Here is a 22,732-nt window from a genome sequence, read left to right on the forward strand (position 1 = left end):
CAGTTGCTTTCATGTTTAACAACAAGCAGAGGGGCAAAATCAAAAATGACAAGATCTTGAGGTGGAGAATCGAACTTTCCACCTACAATTACGAGATCTTGTACTGGCCCGGGAAGCTCAATGAACCCCCGGATGCGCTATCGCGTGGCACCTGCGCCAGCGCGCAGATCGATAGACTGCGGGCCCTCCACAATGACCTCTGCCACCCGGGGGTCACCAGGTTCTTCCACTTCATCAAGGCCCGCAACCTGCCTTACTCTATTGAGGAGGTCAGGACCATGACCAGGAACTGCCAAGTCTGCGCTGAGTGCAAACCGCACTTTTATATACCAGACAGGGCCCACCTGATAAAAGCCACTCGCCCCTTCGAGCGCCTGAGCGTTGACTTTAAAGGGCCTCTCCCCTCCTCCGACCGCAATGTGTACTTCCTCAATATTATTGATGAGTACTCCCGTTTCCCGTTCGCCATCCCTTGCCCGGACATGACCAGTGCCACGGTCATTAAATGTCTGAACGACCTCTTCACCCTGTTCGGTTTCCCCAGCTATATCCATAGCGACCGGGGCTCATCGTTTATGAGCGACGAACTCCGTCAGTACCTGCTAACTAGGGGTATTGCCACAAGCAGGACCACCAGTTACAACCCCCGGGGGAACGGACAGGTGGAAAGAGAAAATGCGACAGTTTGGAAGGCCGCCCTGCTAGCCTTAAAGTCTAGGGGCCTTCCAACCTCCCGCTGGCAGGATATGCTCCCCGATGCGCTCCACTCTATTCGGTCACTGCTCTGCACTGCCACTAACGCCACCCCTCATGAGAAAATGTTTGTCTTCCCAAGGAAGTCCGCATCGGGGACATCGCTACCGCCATGGCTGACGTCCCCAGGGCCGGTCCTACTGAGAAGACACGTGAGGACCCATAAAACGGACCCCCTGGTCGAGAGGGTCGACCTCCTCCACGCCAACCCCCAGTATGCTTACATTGCATACCCGGACGGGCGGGAGGACACAGTCTCCATAAGAGACCTTGCACCCTCGGGGGCCGCAGTAACCCACTACTCGCTACCACCCCCACCCCCCCCCCAAACGACCCGATATCCAGCCCCAGCAGACGGCAGGCCTGGGCCCCGCGACCTGCTCGACATCTACGAGGACGACACGCCTGTGCCACAGCCTACGCAGGACTCGACGCCGGAAGCTCCACTACCCCTGCCGTCACCACGCCGATCACAGCGGCAGACAAGACCTCCGGAGAGACTCCAATACACTAACTTTTAATACACTTCACCCCGCCGGACTCAATTTTAAACAAGGGGGGAATGTGGTAAACCACTGTTTGTATTCCACTGTGTACATGCCTGGACATGCCTCGGCTGACTCCTCCCACAAGTCCTAGTATAAAGGTGACTGCTCCCCAGCCCTTTGTATTCTGGACCGGTCGACCACTCGAGGCAGACCTTCATTCTTTTGTTAATAAAAGCCTTTAGTTACTCTCTTAACTCTCAGTCTTTTATGAGTAATTGATAGCGCATCAACGCCTCCCGCCTCTCTCTTAAAATCCTTGTTCTGTACCACCCACCCAAATACCCCACCCATTGTCTCAGTGAGATATCTTCTCTGCTTCCCTCCCTCTCCCTCTGCACCGAGCAACTTCTCATCCTCGGTGATTTCAACCTCCATCTCAACTCGTCTCGCTCCCTCTCCTCTGAGTTCATTGGCCTCCTTTCCTCCCTTAATCTCTCCCTTCATGTCAACTCACCCCGCCCATAAACACGGCCACCCCCTCGATCTTATCTTATCTCATGTGACCTCGCTCTCTCCTCCGTAACCATCAGCGAGAAGGCAATCTCCGACCATTTCCTTACATCACTCTCTACCCATACTCCCCTTCCCTCTCCTAAACCCACTTCTTTTCGTATCCGCCCCAGGAAAAAAAACTCTCCCTCAATGCCTTACCACTGCACTTTCTAATTCCCAACTACCTCGCCTCTGGCCCGCTGTTCTCCAGGCCATCTCTGCAGCTACTGACACACCCGCTCGACCACCTTTGATGGCCTTGTCCCCACTAAAACCATTACACCCTCTCGCCCTAGTCATTCCTCCGGTATACCTCTCATCTCCGCTCCCTTAAGTCCAAGGGACGCAGACGTGTACATCTTTGGCGGACAACTGGGCTAATCGTCCCTCACCAGATTTGGCTCGGTCACATAAAGCGCTCCCGGGTCCTGCTCTTCATCACTAATACCGCCCACTATTCCAAGATCATCCAGGACGGCAAAACTAACAGCAGGCTTCTCCCCACCACTAACCGCCCTCTCAAACCCTCCTCCCCAGCCTCCTTCAACAATAAATGCGAGGAGCTCAGGGACTTCTTTGTTACAAAGATCGACAACATCCGTTCAACTGCCTTCCCCTCGCCCACTGGACCTTACTTCCTCTCCGTTATCCCCTTGCCCTAACCCTGAATTTGCAAATTTCTCTAGTTTCTCTCCTGTCTCCCCCTCTTGCCCTTTCGTAGCTCATCTTGTCAATGAGACCGACCTCCTGCTCTCTTGATCCTATTCCTACTAAATGCCTGACCACCCAACTTCCCTTCCTGGCCCCCATGTTAGCGGATATTGTGAACGGTTCTCTCTCCTCCGGTACTGTCCCCCTCCCCTTCAAATCTGCCATCATCACCCCTCTCAAAAACCCAACCCTTGACCCCTCCGCCCTCGCAAACTATCGCCCCATCTCCAAGCTCCCTTTCCTCTCTAAAGCTCTTCAACATGTTGTCGCTTCCCAAATCCGTGCCCATCTTTCCCACAACTCCTTGTTTGAATCCCTCCAATCAGCCTTCCCCCCGCCACAGTACTGAAGTTGCTCTTGCCAAGGTCACAAGTGACATGCTAATTGACTGTGACAAAGGTCGTCTGTCCCTCCTCGTCCTTCTCGACCTGCCTGCAGCCTTTGGCACGGTTGACCACAACATTCTGCTCCAGTGCCTCCGCCGTCGTCCAGCTGGGTGGGACTGCCCTCGCCTGGTTTCATTCCCACCGTTCCAACCGTAACCATGGTTTCTCTTCCCGATCCCACAGTCACCTCTGGTGTCCCCCAAGGATCGATCCTTGGCCCCTCCTGTTTCTCATCTACATGCTGCCCCTCGGTGACATCATCCGATGACACAGCCTCAGTTTCCACGTGTACACTGATGATAACCAGCTCCACCTCTCTCGACCCCTCCACTGCTTGTCCGACATCCAGCACTGATTTCCTCCAATTAAACATCGGGAAGACCGAAGCCATTGTCTTCATAAGAACATAAGAAATAGGAGCAGGAGTAGGCCAATCGGCCCCTCGAGCCTGCTCCGCCATTCAATAAGATCATGGCTGATCTGATCCTAACCGCCAATCCACTATCACAGAACCATCTCCTGAATCTAACAGAATTAGACACACAAAATAGGAGCAGGATCAGGCTACACGGCCCCTGGGCCCGCTCCGCTACCCACAGGGCCATGACCGATCCGAACCTAGACTCATGTCGAAATTCCTGCCTGCTCCCCGTAACCCTTAATTCCCTTTACTTCTAGGAAACTGTCTATTTCTGTTTTAAATTTATGTAATGATGTAGCTTCTACAGCTTTTTGGGGCAGCATATTCCATGGACCTACCACCCTCTGAGTGAAGTAGTTCCTCCTCATCTCAGTTTTGAAAGAGCAGCCCCTTATTCTAAGACTATGCCCCCTCGTTCTAGTTTCACCACAAACTCCATTCCCTGTCCACTGATTCGATCTCTCTCGCCGGCACCGTCTAATGCTGACCCAGTCTGTTCCCAACCTCGGTCTCATATTTGATCGTGAATTGAGCTTCCTGCCTCTCATCCATTCTGTCACTGAGACCGCCTATTTCCACCTTGGTAATATCACCCGTCTCCGCCCTCGCCTCAGCTCATCCGCTGCTGAAACCCTCATCAATGCCTTTGTTACCTCTAGACTTGACTATTCCAACACACTCCTGGCCGGCCTCCCTGGTTCTACTCCATAAACTTGAGGTGATCCAAAACTCGGCTGCCCGTGTCCTAACTCGCACCAAGTCCCGTTCGCCCATCACCCCCGTGCTCGCTGCCCGTGTCCTAACTCGCACCAAGTCCCGTTCGCCCATCACCCCCATGCTCGCTGCCCGTGTCCTAACTCGCACCAAGTCCCGTTCACCCATCACCCCTGTGCTCGCTGACCGTGTCCTAACTCGCACCAAGTCCCGTTCGCCCATCACCCCTGTGCTCGCTGCCCGTGTCCTAACTCGCACCAAGTCCCGTTCACCCATCACCCCCGTGCTCGCTGCCCGTGTCCTAACTCGCACCAAGTCCCGTTCGCCCATCACCCCCATGCTCGCTGCCCGTGTCCTAACTCGCACCAAGTCCCGTTCGCCCATCACCCCTGTGCTCGCTGACCTACATTGGCTCCCGGTTAAGCAACGCCTCGATTTCAAAATTCTCATCCTTGTTTTCAAATCCCTCCATGGCCTCGCCCCTCCCTATCTGTAATCTCCTCCGGCCCTATAATCCTCCCAGGACCTCTGCGCTCCACCTGTTCTGGACTTCTGAACATCCCCGATTTTAAATGCTCCACCACTGGCGGTCTTGCCTTCAGCTGCCGAGGTCCTCGGCTCTGGAATTCCCTCCCTAAATCTCTCCGCCTCTCCTTCCCATTCCTCCTTTAAGACTCTTCTTAAAACCTACCTCTTCAACCAAGCTTTTGGTCATCTGCCCAAACATCTCCTTATGTGATTTTGTTTGATAACATTCCTGTGAAGTGCTTGGGACGTTTTATTACGTTAAATGCGCTATATAAATATAAGTTGTTGTGATGTGCATGTCTGTCTCTGTGTGAACGTGTGTGTGTGAGATGTGCGTGTTGGGTGTGTGTGTGAGATGTGCGTGTTGGGTGTGTGTGTGTGATGTGCGTGTTGGGTGTGTGTGATGTGCGTGTTGGGTGTGTGTGATGTGCGTGTTGGGTGTGTGTGATGTGCGTGTTGGGTGTGTGTGTGATGTGCGTGTTGGGTGTGTGCGTGTTGGGTGTGTGTGTGTGTGATGTGCGTGTTGGGTGTGTGTGATGTGCGTGTTGGGTGTGTGATGTGCGTGTTGGGTGTGTGTGTGCGTGTTGGGTGTGTGTGTGATGTGCGTGTTGGGTGTGTGTGATGTGCGTGTTGGGTGTGTGTGATGTGCGTGTTGGGTGTGTGTGTGATGTGCGTGTTGGGTGTGTGTGCGTGTTGGGTGTGTGTGTGTGTGTGATGTGCGTGTTGGGTGTGTGATGTGCGTGTTGGGTGTGTGTGTGCGTGTTGGGTGTGTGTGATGTGCGTGTTGGGTGTGTGTGATGTGCGTGTTGGGTGTGTGTGATGTGCGTGTTGGGTGTGTGTGTGATGTGCGTGTTGGGTGTGTGTGATGTGCGTGTTGGGTGTGTGATTTGGGTGTGTGATGTGCGTGTTGGGTGTGTGTGTGTGATGTGCGTGTTGGGTGTGTGTGTGTGATGTGCGTGTTGGGTGTGTGTGTGATGTGCGTGTTGGGTGTGTGTGTGATGTGCGTGTTGGGTGTGTGTGTGATGTGCGTGTTGGGTGTGTGTGTGATGTGCGTGTTGGGTATGTGTGATGTGCGTGTTGGGTGTGTGTGTGATGTGCGTGTTGGGTGTGTGTGTGATGTGCGTGTTGGGTGTGTGTGATGTGCGTGTTGGGTGTGTGTGATGTGCGTGTTGGGTGTGTGATGTGCGTGTTGGGTGTGTGTGATGTGCGTGTTGGGTGTGATGTGCGTGTTGGGTGTGTGTGTGATGTGCGTGTTGGGTGTGTGTGATGTGCGTGTTGGGTGTGTGTGTGATGTGCGTGTTGGGTGTGTGTGTGATGTGCGTGTTGGGTGTGTGTGATGTGCGTGTTGGGTGTGTGTGTGATGTGCGTGTTGGGTGTGTGTGTGATGTGCGTGTTGGGTGTGTGTGATGTGCGTGTTGGGTGTGTGTGATGTGCGTGTTGGGTGTGTGTGATGTGCGTGTTGGGTGTGTGTGATGTGCGTGTTGGGTGTGATGTGCGTGTTGGGTGTGTGTGATGTGCGTGTTCGGTGTGTGTGATGTGCGTGTTTGTGTGATGTGCGTGTTGGGTGTGTGTGATGTGCGTGTTGGGTGTGTGTGATGTGCGTGTTGGGTGTGATGTGCGTGTGTGTGTGATGTGCGTGCGTGTGTGATGTGCGTGTGTGATGTGCGTGTGTGATGTGCGTGTGATTGTGTGTGTGTGGGTGATGTGTGTGATGTGTGTGTGATGTGCGTGTTGGGTGTGATGTGTGTGTGATGTGCGTGTTTGTGCGTGTGTGTGATGTGCGTGTTGGGGGTGATGTGTGTGGTGTGTGTGTGATGTGCGTGTTTGTGCGTGTGATGTGCGTGTTTGTGTGTGTGTGATGTGCGTGTGTGTGTGATGTGCGTGTGTGTGATGTGCGTGTGTGTGTGATGTGCGTGTTGGGTGTGATGTGCGTGTTGGGTGTGTGCGTGTTGGGTGTGTGTGTGATGTGCGTGTTGGGTGTGTGTGATGTGCGTGTTGGGTGTGATGTGTGTGTGTGATGTGCGTGTTTGTGCGTGTGTGATGTGCGTGTTGGGTGTGTGCGACGTGCGTGTGATGTGCGTGTTGGGTGTGTGATGTGCGTGTTGGGTGTGATGTGCGTGCGATGTGCGTGATGTGCGTGTGTGATGTGCGTGTGTGATTGTGTGTGTGTGGGTGATGTGTGTGATGTGCGTGTTGGGTGTGTGATGTGAGTGTTGGGTGTGATGTGCGTGTGTGTGATGTGCGTGTTGGGGGTGATGTGCGTGTTTGTGCGTGTGATGTGCGTGTTTGTGTGTGTGTGATGTGTGTGTGTGATGTGCGTGTTGGGTGTGATGTGCGTGTGTGTGTGATGTGCGTGCGTGTGTGTGTGATGTGCGTGTGTGATGTGATTGTGTGTGTGTGGGTGATGTGTGTGATGTGCGTGTTGGGTGTGTGTGATGTGTGTGTTGGGTGTGATGTGTGTGTGATGTGCGTGTTTGTGCGTGTGATGTGCGTGTTTGTGTGTGTGTGATGTGCGTGTTGGGTGTGATGTGCGTGTTGGGTGTGTGTGCGTGTTGGGTGTGTGTGTGATGTGCGTGTTGGGTGTGTGTGTGATGTGCGTGTTGGGTGTGTGATGTGAGTGTTGGGTGTGATGTGCGTGTTTGTGCGTGTGTGTGATGTGCGTGTTGGGGGTGATGTGTGTGGTGTGTGTGTGATGTGCGTGTTTGTGCGTGTGATGTGCGTGTTTGTGTGTGTGTGATGTGCGTGTTGGGTGTGATGTGCGTGTTGGGTGTGTGTGCGTGTTGGGTGTGTGTGTGATGTGCGTGTTGGGTGTGTGTGTGATGTGCGTGTTGGGTGTGTGCGTGTGATGTGTGTGATGTGCGTGTTGGGTGTGTGTGATGTGCGTGTTGGGTGTGTGTGTGGTGTGTGTGATGTGCGTGTTGGGTGTGTGCGATGTGCGTGTGATGTGCGTGTTGGGTGTGTGATGTGCGTGTTGGGTGTGATGTGCGTGCGTGTGTGTGTGATGTGTGTGTGATGTGCGTGTTGGGTGTGTGTGTGATGTGTGTGTTGGGTGTGTGTGATGTGCGTGTTGGGTGTGTGTGATGTGCGTGTTGGGTGTGTGTGATGTGCGTGTTGGGTGTGTGATGTGCGTGTTGGGTGTGGTGTGTGTGTGTGATGTGCGTGTTTGTGCGTGTGTGTGATGTGCGTGTTGGGTGTGGTGTGTGTGATGTGCGTGTTTGTGCGTGTGTGATGTGCGTGTTGGGTGTGTGCGTGTTGGGTGTGTGCGTGTTGGGTATGTGTGATGTGCATGTTGGGTGTGTGTGATGTGCGTGTTTGTGTGTGATGTGCGTGTTTGTGTGTGATGTGCGTGTTGGGTGTGTGTGATGTGCGTGTTTGTGTGTGATCTGCGTGTTTGTGTGTGATGTGCGTGTTGTGTGTGTGTGTGATTTGTGTGTGTGTGATCTGCGTGTTTGTGTGTGTGATGTGCGTGTTGGGTGTGATGTGCGTGTTGGGTGTGTGATGTGCGTGTTGGGTGTGTGATGTGCGTGTTGGGTGTGTGATGTGCGTGTTGGGTGTGTGATGTGCGTGTTGGGTGTGTGATGTGCGTGTTGGGTGTGTGATGTGCGTGTTGGGTGTGTGATGTGCGTGTTGGGTGTGTGATGTGCGTGTTGGGTGTGTGATGTGCGTGTTGGGTGTGTGATGTGCGTGTTGGGTGTGTGTGATGTGCGTGTTGGGTGTGTGATGTGCGTGTTGGGTGTGTGTGATGTGCGTGTTGGGTGTGTGTGTGATGTGCGTGTTGTGTGTGTGTGTGATCTGCGTGTTGTGTGTGTGTGTGATCTGCGTGTTTGTGTGTGATGTGCGTGTTGGGTGTGTGATGTGCGTGTTGGGTGTGTGATGTGCGTGTTGGGTGTGTGTGATGTGCGTGTTGGGTGTGTGATGTGCGTGTTGGTTGTGTGTGATCGTGTTGTGTGTGTGATGTGCGTGTTGGGTGTGTGTGTGATGTGCGTGTTGGGTGTGTGCGTGTTGGGTGTGTGTGTGTGATGTGCGTGTTGGTTGTGTGTGATGTGCGTGGTGTGTGTGTGATGTGCGTGTTGGGTGTGTGTGTGTGATGTGCGTGTTTGTGTGTGTGTTGGGTGTGTGTGTGTGATGTGCGTGTTGGGTGTGTGTGTGATGTGCGTGTTGGGTGTGTGATGTGCGTGTTGGGGGGTGTGTGTGATGTGCGTGTTGGGTGTGTGTGTGTGTGTGATGTGCGTGTTTGTGTGTTGGGTGTGTGTGTGTGTGTGATGTGCGTGTTGGGTGTGATGTGCGTGTTGGGTGTGATGTGCGTGTTGGGTGTGATGTGCGTGTTGGGTGTGATGTGCGTGTTGGGTGTGATGTGCGTGTTGGGTGTGTGTGCGTGTTGGGTGTGTGTGTGCGTGTTGGGTGTGTGTGTGATGTGCGTGTTGGGTGTGTGTGATGTTTGTGTGTGATGTGCGTGTTGGGTGTGTGTGATGTGCGTGTTGGGTGTGTGTGTGTGATGTGTGTCTGTGTGATGTGCGTGTTGGGTGTGTGTGATGTGCGTGTTTGTGTGTGTGTGATCTGCGTGTTTGTGTGTGTGATGTGCGTGTTGTGTGTGTGTGTGATGTGCGTGTTGTGTGTGTGTGTGATCTGCGTGTTTGTTTGTGTGTGATGTGTTGGGTGTGTGATGTGCGTGTTGGGTGTGTGATGTGCGTGTTGGGTGTGTGTGATGTGCGTGTTGGGTGTGTGATGTGCGTGTTGGGTGTGTGATGTGCGTGTTGGGTGTGTGTGATGTGCGTGTTGGGTGTGTGTGATGTGCGTGTTGGGTGTGTGTGATGTGCGTGTTGGGTGTGTGATGTGCGTGTTGTGTGTGATCGTGTTGTGTGTGTGATGTGCGTGTTGGGTGTGTGTGATGTGCGTGTTGGGTGTGTGTGTGTGATGTGCGTTGGGTGTGTGTGTGTGATGTGCGTGTTGGGTGTGTGTGTGTGTGTGATGTGCGTGTTGGGTGTGATGTGCGTGTTGGGGGTGTGTGTGATGTGCGTGTGTGTGTGTGATGTGCGTGTGTGTGTGTGATGTGCGTGTTGTGTGTGTGTGATCGTGTTGTGTGTGTGTGATGTGCGTGTTGGGTGTGTGTGTGATGTTTGTGTGTGATGTGCGTGTTGGGTGTGTGTGTGTGATGTGTGTGATGTGCGTGTGTGTGTGTGTGATGTGCGTGTTGGGTGTGATGTGCGTGTTGGGTGTGTGTGCGTGTTGGGTGTGCGTGTTGGGGGTGTGTGTGCGTGTTGGGTGTGTGTGTGATGTGCGTGTTGGGTGTGTGATGTGCGTGTTGGGTGTGTGTGTGTGATGTTTGTGTGTGATGTGCGTGTTGGGTGTGTGTGTGTATAATGTGTGTGTGATGTGTGTGTTTGTGTGATCTGCATGTTTATGTGTGTGTGATGTGCGTGTTTGTGTGTGATGTGCGTGTTTGTGTGTGTGATGTGCGTGTTTGTGTGTGTGTGATCTGCGTGTTTGTGTGTGTGATGTGCGTGTTGTGTGTGTGTGTGATCTGCGTGTTTGTGTGTGTGTGATGTGCGTGTTTGTGTGTGTGTGATCTGCGTGTTTGTGTGTGTGATGTGCGTGTTGTGTGTGTGTGTGATCTGCGTGTTTGTGTGTGTGTGATGTGTGTGATGTGCGTGTTTGTGTGTGTGTGATGTGCGTGTTGGGTGCGTGTTGTGTGTGTGATGTGCGTGTTGTGTGTGTGATGTGCGTGTTGGGTGTGTGATCGTGTTGTGTGTGTGTGATGTGCGTGTTGGGTGTGTGTGATGTGCGTGGTGTGTGTGATGTGCGTGTTTGTGTGTGTGATGTGTGTGTTGGGTGTGTGTGTGTGATGTGCGTGTTGGGTGTGTGTGTGTGTGATGTGCGTGTTTGTGTGTGTGATGTGCGTGTTGGGTGTGATGTGCGTGTTGGGTGTGATGTGCGTGTTGGGTGTGATGTGCGTGTTGGGTGTGATGTGCGTGTTGGGTGTGTGTGCGTGTTGGGTGTGTGCGTGTTGGGGGTGTGTGTGTGCGTGTTGGGTGTGTGTGTGATGTGCGTGTTGGGTGTGTGTGATGTGCGTGTTGGGTGTGTGTGTGATGTGTGTGTTTGTGTGATCTGCATGTTTTATGTGTGATGTGTGTGTTTGTGTGTGATGTGCGTGTTTGTGTGTGATGTGCGTGTTTGTGTGTGTGATGTGCGTGTTTGTGTGTGTGATGTGCGTGTTTGTGTGTGTGATCTGCGTGTTTGTGTGTGATCTGCGTGTTTGTGTGTGATGTGCGTGTTTGTGTGTGTGATCTGCGTGTTTGTGTGTGTGTGATGTGCGTGTTTGTGTGTGTGTGATGTGCGTGTTTGTGTGTGTGTGATGTGCGTGTTGGGTGTGATGTGTGTGATGTGCGTGTTGGGTGTGATGTGTGTGATGTGCGTGTTGGGTGTGATATGTGCGTGTTGGGTGTGTGATGTGCGTGTTGTGTGTGTGATCGTGTTGTGTGTGTGATGTGCGTGTTGGGTGTGTGTGATGTGCGTGGTGTGTTTGTGATGTGCGTGTTTGTGTGTGTGATGTGTGTGTTGGGTGTGTGTGTGTGATGTGCGTGTTGGGTGTGTGTGTGTGTGATGTGCGTGTTGGGTGTGTGATGTGCGTGTTGGGGGCGTGTGTGTGATGTGCGTGTTGGGTGTGTGTGTGATGTGCGTGTTGGGTGTGTGTGTGATGTGTGTGTGTTGGGTGTGTGTGTGATGTGCGTGTTTGTGTGTGTGTGTGATGTGCGTGTTGGGTGTGTGTGTGTGATGTGCGTGTTGGGTGTGTGATGTGCGTGTTGGGGGCGTGTGTGTGATGTGCGTGTTGGGTGTGTGTGTGATGTGCGTGTTGGGTGTGTGTGTGATGTGCGTGTTGGGTGTGTGATGTGCGTGTTGGGTGTGTGTGATGTGCATGTTTGTGTGTGTGTGTGTGATGTGCGTGTTTGGTGTGTGTGTGATGTGCGTGTTGGGTGTGTGTGTGATCTGCGTGTTTGTGTGTGTGTGATGTGTGTGATGTGCGTGTTTGTGTGTGTGTGATGTGCGTGTTGGGTGCGTGTTGTGTGTGTGATGTGCGTGTTGTGTGTGTGATGTGCGTGTTGGGTGTGTGATCGTGTTGTGTGTGTGTGATGTGCGTGTTGGGTGTGTGTGTGATGTGCGTGGTGTGTGTGATGTGCGTGTTTGTGTGTGTGATGTGTGTGTTGGGTGTGTGTGTGTGATGTGCGTGTTGGGTGTGTGTGTGTGATGTGCGTGTTTGTGTGTGTGATGTGCGTGTTGGGTGTGATGTGCGTGTTGGGTGTGTGTGCGTGTTGGGTGTGTGCGTGTTGGGGGTGTGTGTGTGCGTGTTGGGTGTGTGTGTGATGTGCGTGTTGGGTGTGTGTGATGTGCGTGTTGGGTGTGTGTGTGATGTGTGTGTTTGTGTGATCTGCATGTTTTATGTGTGTGATGTGTGTGTTTGTGTGTGATGTGCGTGTTTGTGTGTGATGTGTGTGTTTGTGTGTGTGATGTGCGTGTTTGTGTGTGTGATGTGCGTGTTTGTGTGTGTGATCTGCGTGTTTGTGTGATGTGCGTGTTTGTGTGTGTGATCTGCGTGTTTGTGTGTGTGTGATGTGCGTGTTTGTGTGTGTGTGATGTGCGTGTTTGTGTGTGTGTGATGTGCGTGTTGGGTGTGATGTGTGTGATGTGCGTGTTGGGTGTGATGTGTGTGATGTGCGTGTTGGGTGTGATATGTGCGTGTTGGGTGTGTGATGTGCGTGTTGTGTGTGTGATCGTGTTGTGTGTGTGATGTGCGTGTTGGGTGTGTGTGATGTGCGTGGTGTGTTTGTGATGTGCGTGTTTGTGTGTGTGATGTGTGTGTTGGGTGTGTGTGTGTGATGTGCGTGTTGGGTGTGTGTGTGTGTGATGTGCGTGTTGGGTGTGTGATGTGCGTGTTGGGGGCGTGTGTGTGATGTGCGTGTTGGGTGTGTGTGTGATGTGCGTGTTGGGTGTGTGTGTGATGTGTGTGTGTTGGGTGTGTGTGTGATGTGCGTGTTTGTGTGTGTGTGTGATGTGCGTGTTGGGGGCGTGTGTGTGATGTGCGTGTTGGGTGTGTGTGTGATGTGCGTGTTGGGTGTGTGTGTGATGTGCGTGTTGGGTGTGTGATGTGCGTGTTGGGTGTGTGTGATGTGCATGTTTGTGTGTGTGTGTGTGTGTGTGAATGATGTGCGTGTTGGTGTGTGTGTGTGATGTGCGTGTGTGTGATGTGTGTGTGTGTGTGTGAGTGATGTGCGTGTTGGGTGTGTGTGTGATGTGCGTGTCGGGTGTGTGTGTGTGGTGGGTGTGTGTGTGTGATGTGCGTGTTGGGTGTGTGTGTGTGTGATGTGCGTGTTGGGTGTGTGTGTGATGTGTGTGTTGGGTGTGTGTGTGATGTGCGTGTTTGTGTGTGTGTGATGTGCGTGTTTGGTGTGTGTGTGTGATGTGCGTGTTGGGTGTGTGTGATGTGCGTGTTGGGTGTGTGTGTGATGTGCGTGTGTGTGATGTGCGTGTTTGTGTGTGTGTGATGTGTGTGAGTGATGTGCGTGTTGGGTGTGTGTGTGTGATGTGCGTGTTGGGTGTGTGCGTGTGTGCGTGGTGTGTGTGTGTGATGTGCGTGTTGGGTGTGTGTGATGTGCGTGTTGGGTGTGTGTGAGATGTGCGTGTTGGGTGTGTGTGTGATGTGCGTGTTGGGTGTGTGTGTGTGTGTGGTGGGTGTGTGTGTGTGTGATGTGCGTGTTGGGTGTGTGTGATGGGTGGGTGTGTGTGTTGGGTGTGTGTGATGGGTGGGTGTGTGTGATGTGCGTGTTGGGTGTGTGTGATGTGCGTGTTGGGTGTGTGTGTGATGTGCGTGTTGGGTGTGTGTGATGTGCGTGTTTGTGTGTGTGTGGTGGGTGTGTGTGTGTGTGATGTGCGTGTTGGGTGTGTGTGTGATGTGCGTGTTGGGTGTGTGTGTGATGTGCGTGTTGGGTGTGTGTGTGATGTGCGTGTTTGTGTGTGTGTGTGATGTGCGTGTTTGGTGTGTGTGTGTGATGTGCGTGTTGGGTGTGTGTGTGTGATGTGCGTGTGTGAGATGTGTGTGTGTGTGTGTGATGTGTGTGAGTGATGTGCGTGTTGGGTGTGTGTGTGTGATGTGCGTGTTGGGTGTGTGTGATGTGCGTGTTGGGTGTGTGTGTGATGTGCGTGTTGGGTGTGTGTGTGATGTGCGTGTTGGGTGTGTGTGATGGGTGGGTGTGTGTGTGTTGGGTGTGTGATGTGCGTGTTGGGTGTGTGTGATGTGCGTGTTGGGTGTGTGTGTGATGTGCGTGTTGGGTGTGTGTGTGATGTGCGTGTTGGGTGTGTGTGATGGGTGGGTGTGTGTGTGGGTGTGTGATGTGCGTGTTGGGTGTGTGTGATGTGCGTGTTGGGTGTGTGTGTGATGTGCGTGTTGGGTGTGTGTGTGATGTGCGTGTTGGGTGTGTGTGTGATGTGCGTGTTGGGTGTGTGTGTGATGTGCGTGTTGGGTGTGTGTGTGATGTGCGTGTTGGGTGTGTGTGATGTGCGTGTTGGGTGTGTGTGTGACGTGTGTGTTGGGTGTGTGTGTGACGTGTGTGTTGGGTGTGTGTGTGATGTGCGTGTTGGGTGTGTGTGTGATGTGCGTGTTTGTGGTGTGTGTGTGTGATGTGCGTGTTGGGTGTGTGTGTGATGTGCGTGTTGGGTGTGTGCGTGTGATGTGCGTGTGATGTGTGTGTTGGTGTGTGTGTGATGTGCGTGTTGGGTGTGTGTGTGATGTTTGTGTGTGATGTGCGTGTTGGGTGTGTGTGTGATGTGCGTGTTGGGTGTGTGTGTGATGTGCGTGGTGGGTGTGTGTGTGTGTGATGTGCGTGTTGGGTGTGTGTGATGGGTGGGGATGTGTGTGTTGGGTGTGTGTGATGGGTGTGTGTGTGTGATGTGCGTGTTGGGTGTGTGTGATGTGCGTGTTGGGTGTGTGTGATGTGCGTGTTGGGTGTGTGTGTGATGTGTGTGTTGGGTGTGTGTGTTGGGTGTGTGTGATGTGCGTGTTGGGTGTGTGTGTGATGTGCGTGTTTGTGGTGTGTGTGTGTGATGTGCGTGTTGGGTGTGTGTGTGATGTGCGTGTTGGGTGTGTGTGTGTGTGATGTGCGTGTGTGATGTGTGTGTTGGTGTGTGTGTGATGTGCGTGTTGGGTGTGTGTGATTGTGTGTGATGTGCGTGTTGGGTGTGTGTGTGATGTGCGTGTTGGGTGTGTGTGTGATGTGCGTGTTGGGTGTGTGGTGGGTGTGTGTGTGTGTGATGTGCGTGTTGGGTGTGTGTGATGGGTGGGTGTGTGTGTGATGTGTGTGTTGGGTGTGTGTGATGGGTGGGTGTGTGTGATGTGCGTGTTGGGTGTGTGATGTGCGTGTTGGGTGTGTGTGTGATGTGCGTGTTGGGTGTGTGTGTGATGTGCGTGTTGGGTGTGTGTGTGATGTGTGTGTTGGGTGTGTGTGTGACGTGTGTGTTGGGTGTGTGTGTGACGTGCGTGTTGGGTGTGTGTGTGATGTGCGTGTTTGTGGTGTGTGTGTGTGATGTGCGTGTTGGGTGTGTGTGTGTGTGATGTGCGTGTGTGATGTGTGTTGGGTGTGTGTGTGATGTTTGTGTGTGATGTGCGTGTTGGGTGCGTGTTGGGTGTGTGTGTGTGATGTGCGTGTGTGATGTGCGTGTGTGATGTGCGTGTGATGTGTGTGTTGGTGTGTGTGATGTGCGTGTTGGGTGTGTGTGTGATGTGCGTGTTGGGTGTGTGATGTGCGTGTGTGATGTGTGTGTTGGTGTGTGTGTGATGTGCGTGTTGGGTGTGTGTGATTGTGTGTGATGTGCGTGTTGGGTGTGTGTGTGATGTGCGTGTTGGGTGTGTGTGTGATGTGCGTGTTGGGTGTGTGGTGGGTGTGTGTGTGTGTGATGTGCGTGTTGGGTGTGTGTGATGGGTGGGTGTGTGTGTGATGTGTGTGTTGGGTGTGTGTGATGGGTGGGTGTGTGTGATGTGCGTGTTGGGTGTGTGTGTGATGTGCGTGTTGGGTGTGTGTGTGATGTGCGTGTTGGGTGTGTGATGTGCGTGTTGGGTGTGTGTGTGATGTGTGTGTTGGGTGTGTGTGTGACGTGTGTGTTGGGTGTGTGTGTGACGTGCGTGTTGGGTGTGTGTGTGATGTGCGTGTTTGTGGTGTGTGTGTGTGATGTGCGTGTTGGGTGTGTGTGATGTGCGTGTTGGGTGTGTGTGTGTGTGATGTGCGTGTGTGATGTGTGTTGGGTGTGTGTGTGATGTTTGTGTGTGATGTTTGTGTGTGATGTGCGTGTTGGGTGCGTGTTGGGTGTGTGTGTGTGTGATGTGCGTGTGTGATGTGTGTTGGGTGTGTGTGTGATGTGCGTGTGTGATGTGCGTGTGTGATGTGCGTGTGATGTGTGTGTTGGTGTGTGTGTGATGTTTGTGTGTGATGTGCGTGTTGGGTGTGTGTGTGATGTGCGTGTTGGGTGTGTGTGTGATGTGCGTGTTGGGTGTGTGTGTGTGTGATGTGCGTGTGTGATGTGTGTGTTGGTGTGTGTGTGATGTGCGTGTTGGGTGTGTGTGATGTTTGTGTGTGATGTGCGTGTTGGGTGTGTGTGTGATGTGCGTGTTGGGTGTGTGTGTGTGTGTGATGTGCGTGTGTGATGTGCGTGTGATGTGTGTGTTGGTGTGTGTGTGATGTGCGTGTTGGGTGTGTGTGATGTGCGTGTTGGGTGTGTGTGTAATGTGTGTGTGATGTGTGTGTTTGTGTGATCTGCATGTTTATGTGTGTGTGATGTGCGTGTTTGTGTGTGATGTGCGTGTTGGGTGTGCGTGTTGGGTGTGTGTGTGATGTGCGTGTTGGGTGTGTGTGATGTGCGTGTTGGGTGTGTGTGATGTGCGTGTTGGGTGTGTGTGATGTGCGTGTTGGGTGTGTGTGTGTGTGATGTGCGTGTGTGATGTGCGTGTTGGGTGTGTGTGATGTGCGTGTTGGGTGCGTGTGTGATGTGCGTGTGTGGTGTGCGTGTTGGGTGCATGTGTGATGTGCGTGTTGGGTGTGTGTGATGTGCGTGTTGGGTGCGTGTGTGATGTGCGTGTGTGATGTGCGTGTTGGGTGCGTGTGTGATGTGCGTGTGATGTGTGTGTTGGGTGCGTGTGTGATGTGCGTGTTGGGTGTGTGTGTTGGGTGTGTGTGTGATGTGCGTGTTTGTGTGTGTGTGATGTGCGTGTGTGTGATGTGTGTGATGTGCGTGTGTGTGATGTGTGTGTTGGGTGTGTGTGTGATGTGCGTGTGTGATGTGCGTGTGTGATGTGCGTGTTGGGTGTGTGTGTGATGTGCGTGTTTGTGGTGTGTGTGTGTGATGTGCGTGTTGGGTGTGTGTGTGTGTGATGTGCGTGTGATGTGCGTGTTGGGTGTGCGTGTGATGTGCGTGTTTGTGGTGTGTGTGTGTGATGTGCGTGTGTTGGGTGTGTGTGATGTGCGTGTTTGTGGTGTGTGTGTGATGTGCGTGTGTTGGGTGTGTGTGATGTGCGTGTTTGTGGTGTGTGTGTGTGATGTGCGTGTGTGATGTGCGTGTTTGTGGTGTGTGTGTGTGATGTGCGTGTTTGTGGTGTGCGTGTGTGATGTGCGTGTTTGTGGTGTGTGTGTGTGATGTGCGTGTTTGTGGTGTGTGTGTGATGTGTGTGTTGGGTGTGTGTGTGATGTGCGTGTTGGGTGTGTGTGTGTGTGATGTGCGTGTTGGGTGTGTGTGTGTGATGTGCGTGTTGGGTGTGTGTGTGATGTGTGTGTTTGTGGTGTGTGTGTGATGTGTGTGTTGGGTGTGTGTGTGATGTGCGTGTTGGGTGTGTGTGTGATGTGCGTGTTTGTGGTGTGTGTGTGTGTGATGTGCATGTGATGTGTGTGTGTGTGGTGTGTGTGTGTGATGTGCGTGTGATGTGCGTGTTTGTGGTGTGTGTGTGATGTGCGTGTTGGGTGTGTGTGAGATGTGCGTGTTTGTGGTGTGTGTGTGATGTGCGTGTTTGTGGTGTGTGTGTGTGTGATGTGCGTGTGATGTGTGTGTGATGTGCGTGTTTGTGGTGTGTGTGAGATGTGCGTGTTTGTGGTGTGTGTGTGTGATGTGTGTTGGGTGTGTGTGATGTGCGTGTTGGGGGTGGTCAGGAACAGGCGAGGCTGTGATTTCCCTATGATCCAGTGTGCTGTTGGCACAGTCTGAGCTCGAGTGTGAAGATTGGACACATGACAGCTTTGGTTCCTGGAGAGCTGGAGCCCAGGACCGGAACCTCGGGCACAGTCCGCACCTTCAGGAGAGGGAGGGAGGACGTCAGGCAGTATATACCTCTAATATAAAAACAGAAAGTGCTGGAAATACTCAGCCGGTCAGGCAGCATCTGTGGAGAGAGAAAGAGTTAACGTTTCAGGTCATGACCCTTCGTCAGAACGTTAACTCTGTTCCTCTCTCTACAGATGCTGCCTGACCTGCTGAGTATTTCCAGCAGTTTCTGTTTGTATTTCAGATTTCCAGCATCCGCAGTATTTTGCTTTTGTATTGGTGTTTTTCTCTCTCTCTATGTTTGTGATGGCTTGCTGCTGGGAATACTGCTGTGGGCCCTGGAGGGTAAAGGTTCCTCTAATGATCTTGTCCTTTTGTACACAGGGCTTTGGCCGGGCAAAGCATGAAATAACAACAGAAATCCTGAAAGCCAGGTACCCAGACTACAGCGTGACCTGGGCAGATGAGGGTTACTGACGTGGCCTAGGTCCGACTGCTCCGTCTCCTGGGCCGGCACAGCAGGACTGTCCCAGCGTACGGGGCCTCGACTGCAGGCTGAGGCCTCCTCGTGTATCAGGAACGCAACTCATTTCCCTGGACTCTGAAACCCTTTGCTGGAGATGCAATGGCCCTCTGAATGATAATGTATGGATATGATCTGAATTAAATTAAACTATCACTGGATCTCCTTAACTGTGGAAGAGCAGGTTTTTCTCTCGTCTCTCTGGAGGTGTGCATTTACAATCCTAACCGCACCGCCCCCCATTCAACCTTCTCGCCCCCCCACCTCCACAATCGATTCAGTGAGTGGGCATAACTGTGGCAGATGGAGTTCAATGTGGGGAAGTGCGAGCTCATCCACTTTGGACCAAAGAAAGATAGAGCCGGGTATTTTCTAAATGGTGACAAGCTGGGAACTGTGGATAAGCCGAGAGATTTAGGGCTCCAGGTACAGACATCACTAAAAGCGAGTGGACAGGTACAAAAATAACCAAAAAGGCGAATGGAATGTTGCCCTTTGTCTCGGGGGCCGGAATACAAAGGGGTGAAGTGATGATCCAGCTGTTCAGAGCTCTGGTCAGACCCCATCTGGACACTGGGTTCAGTTCTGGGCCCCGGACCTCAGGAAGGATATATTGGCCTTGGAGAGGGAGCAGCGCAGATTCACCAGAATGACACCGGGGCTAAAATGGTTATATTATGAGGACAGGCTGCACAGACGAGGCTTCTATTCCCCTGAGTTTAGGGGTCATCTAATCGAGGTGTTTAAGATGATTGAAGGATTTGATCGGGTCGATAGAAACTATTTCCTCTGGTGGGGGGAGTCCAGAACAATCTTAAAATTAGAGCCAGGCCGTTCAGGGGTGATGTCAGGAAGCACTTCTTCACACAAAGGGTAGCGGAAATCTGGAACTCTCTTTCCCCCCCCCCCCCCCCCCCCCCAAAAAAGCTGTTGAGGCTGGGGGTCAATTGAAACTTTCAAGACTGAGATTGGGAGATTTGTGTGGGGTAAGGGTATCGAGGGCTACGGAACCAAGGTAAATGGAGTTAAGATAGAGATCAGCCATGATCTCATTGAATGGTGGAACAGACTCGAGGGGCTGAATGGCCTCCTCCTGGTCCTATGGACTCCATTCCAGTATTAGAGAGGTGCTGAGCTGACTTGAGACGCTATCCCCAATGGAAATGGGAGGTGGTCAGAGGGCAGGTTCTCAGGGGCCTTCCCAGCAAGGCCACTGCTCGACCTGCATTAGGGAGGACAGGAGGTACAGGGCAGAGCTCCCTCTACATTGCCCCATTGACTAAACACCACTTGTGGATGCCACAGTGAGGTGCTAATCAGGAGGAAGGAATTGTGGAACAACAGTGGTCAGGACAGGTTTTACAACAGGCTTCAACTCAGTGACCCTGTATTTGCGAATCAGCAATTACAAACTGTTCTTTGGCACCGTGCTCGGTAATTCCCCTGATTTGACTGACGCTCACTGTCAATAAGTTGTGTTCAAGAGTCTCGTCGACAGATCTAGCACAGATAAGCACATTCCTTCAATCTCCGTGCCAGAGTGTGTTTTGGAGTTTGCACTGGAGGCTCGCTGCTGGCCGGGGAGTGAATCTTAAAGGGGCCGCGTCTGTCCGAGGGGACATGACAAGAGAATACCAGTTTATTCTTTCTCTTTAAATGGATCAAGGGGGGCGGAATCCATGTAACATATTGTAAAATCTTGTGTTAAATCCCAGTGTGTAGTGTCACCTGCCACAAACGCTTGGCACATGCACACTACAGTGCTTGGGAGTGTCCGAGCACTGGCAAAAGTGCAAATGCCCAGTGGATGCTGAGCGCACTAACTGGGACACAACAAACTTTACAATCGCTTTTAAATTGAAAAAACATTATAAAGAAAACCAGAAAGTACATTTAGAACATAAACACTGTCTTCTGACTCTTCGACCTCCAGCTGTGCTACGGGTGCTCAGCTCTGATTGGGTGTTTACTCTTACTATACCTGCCCTGGGAGAGTGTAGAGGGAGCTTTACTCTGTATCTAACCCGTGCTGTACCTGCCCTGGGAGTGTTTGATGGGACAGTGTAGAGGGAGCTTTACTCTGTATCTAACCTGTGCTGCACCTGCCCTGGGAGTGTTTGATGGGACAGTGTAGAGGGAGCTTTACTCTGTATCTAACCCGTGCTGCACCTGCCCTGGGAGTGTTTGATGGGACAGTGTAGAGGGAGCTTTACTCTGTATCTAACCCCGTGCTGTACCTGCCCTGGGAGTGTTTGATGGGACAGTGTAGAGTGAGCTTTACTCTGTATCTAACCCATGCTGTACCTGCCCTGGGAGTGTTTGATGGGACAGTGTAGAGGGAGCTTTACTCTGTATCTAACCCGTGCTGTACCTGCCCTGGGAGTGTTTGATGGGACAGTGTAGAGTGAGCTTTACTCTGTATCTAACCCATGCTGTACCTGCCCTGGGAGTGTTTGATGGGACAGTGTAGAGTGAGCTTTACTCTGTATCTAACCCATGCTGTACCTGCCCTGGGAGTGTTTGATGGGACAGTGTAGTGGGAGCTTTACTCTGTATCTAACCCATGCTGTACCTGCCCTGGGGGTGTTTGATGGGACAGTGTAGAGGGAGCTTTACTCTGTATCTAACCCGTGCTGTACCTGCCCTGGGAGTGTTTGATGGGACAGTGTAGAGGGAGCTTTACTCTGTATCTAACCCGTGCTGCACCTGCCCTGGGAGTGTTTGATGGGACAGTGTAGAGGGAGCTTTACTCTGTATCTAACCCGTGCTGTACCTGCCCTGGGAGTGTTTGATGGGACAGTGTAGAGGGAGCTTTACTCTGTATCTAACCCGTGCTGTACCTGCCCTGGGAGTGTTTGATGGGACAGTGTAGAGGGAGCTTTACTCTGTATCTAACCCGTGTTACACCTGACCTGGGAATGTTTTACTGTATACAGGAAACTCTCGTTAAACGGCACTTAAATATCCGGAATTCTCTATTAACCGGCAAAATTCTCGCTCCGAAAACAACACCTCAATAACTGGCAATGTTGCCGAGTCCGAGTCTCCCGTGGTGGCCGAGTTAGCCAGTGGGGGTAGTTCTCCAAACTGCCACTACTCGGCCTCTTGGCGCTGTCTGAAGTCAGAACACCTCAAAACCCCGGTAACAGGAGTCTGACTCTCCCACGCTGCTGGTAGTCATTGCATTGCTTTATGGAAATCCCAAAAGTTGGTCCAAGCAAAAGGAAGAGAGTGGTGTTAACTTTAAAACAGAAAATCGACATATGCCAACGACTAGAAAGGGGAGAGAAGTGGATCAACATTATGAATGAATTCAAAATCGGTTCGTCAACAATCTATGACATCAAAGCGCAGAAGGATAAGCTGCTCAAGTTTTATTCAAGCTCGGAGACATCTAAGAGTGTAGAAAAATGGCGTACGCTTCGTAAGCCTAAGCTTGAAGAGCTGGATACCGTGCTTTATGAGTGGTTTTCTCTTAAGCGTTCAGAGGGTGTTCCGATTCCCGGACCCATGCTAATCGAGAAAGCGAAGGATTTCTACGCAAAGATGGAGCTCACTGACAAGTGTGCTTTCTCCGAGGGATGGCTAACGTGCTTCAAGGTACGGCACGGGATACGACGACGACTCGATTTTTCCGGGGAGAAGAAATCAGCTGATCACGACGCCGCAGAAGAATACTGCGATTATTTCAATCGGATTGTGCAGCAACATGATTGGCTCCAGCACAGATATACAATGCCGATGAAACTGGCTTATTTTGGAGGTTTTTGCCAGAATCAACGCTTGCTGGGGTTAGTGAGGCTAATGCTTCAGGTTACAAGAAAAATAAAGATTGTGTAACCGTGCTAACGTGCGAACGCTGCTGGATCACACCGGGTTAAACTTCTCGTCATTGGGAAGTATAAAAATCCCCGTGCATTTAAAAATGTGAGGCACTTACCTGTTGAGTACAAAGCTCAAAGAAATGCTTGGATGGATAAGGAAATCTTTTCAAATTGGTTCCATCATATTTTTGTTCCATCTGTGAGGGAACATTTCCGTAAAATAGGGAAACCTGAAGATAGCAAATGCATTTTATTGCTGGATAATTGTAGAGCCCATCCGCATGAATCAGAGTTGGTTTCTGGAAATATTTTCACCATTTATTTGCCACCAAATGTAACTTTTCTCATACAACCCATGGACCAGGGCGTTATCCAAAATCTCAAGTGTCGTTACAAGAAAGACTTCCTACGTAGACTGATAAGCCAAGATGACAATACAGGTATTCACGCATTTCAGAAGGAATACAATCTTAAAGATGCCATCTTTAATGTTGCATGTTCCTGGAAATTGGTGAAAGGTCACACTTTGAGACAAGCCTGGT

At 51.9% G+C, this 22,732-nt stretch overlaps 1 protein-coding gene across 1 annotated transcript in view; it reads left to right on the forward strand.

The window, feature by feature from the left end:
- Window positions 1–18,536, forward strand: part of phpt1 (phosphohistidine phosphatase 1) — a 31,126-nt gene extending 12,590 nt beyond the window's left edge. The window contains exon 3 of the mRNA XM_085965966.1: window positions 18,228–18,536. Within this exon, the coding sequence (XP_085822092.1) occupies window positions 18,228–18,320 (93 nt within the window). The 3' untranslated portion in view covers window positions 18,321–18,536. The remainder of the gene's footprint in view (window positions 1–18,227) is intronic.
- Window positions 18,537–22,732: the final 4,196 nt, after the last annotated feature.

Source organism: Somniosus microcephalus, chromosome 23, assembly GCF_052327205.1.
Source record: "Somniosus microcephalus isolate GS21.2 chromosome 23, FLI_Smic_1.0, whole genome shotgun sequence".
Classification (NCBI taxonomy): domain Eukaryota; kingdom Metazoa; phylum Chordata; class Chondrichthyes; order Squaliformes; family Somniosidae; genus Somniosus; species Somniosus microcephalus.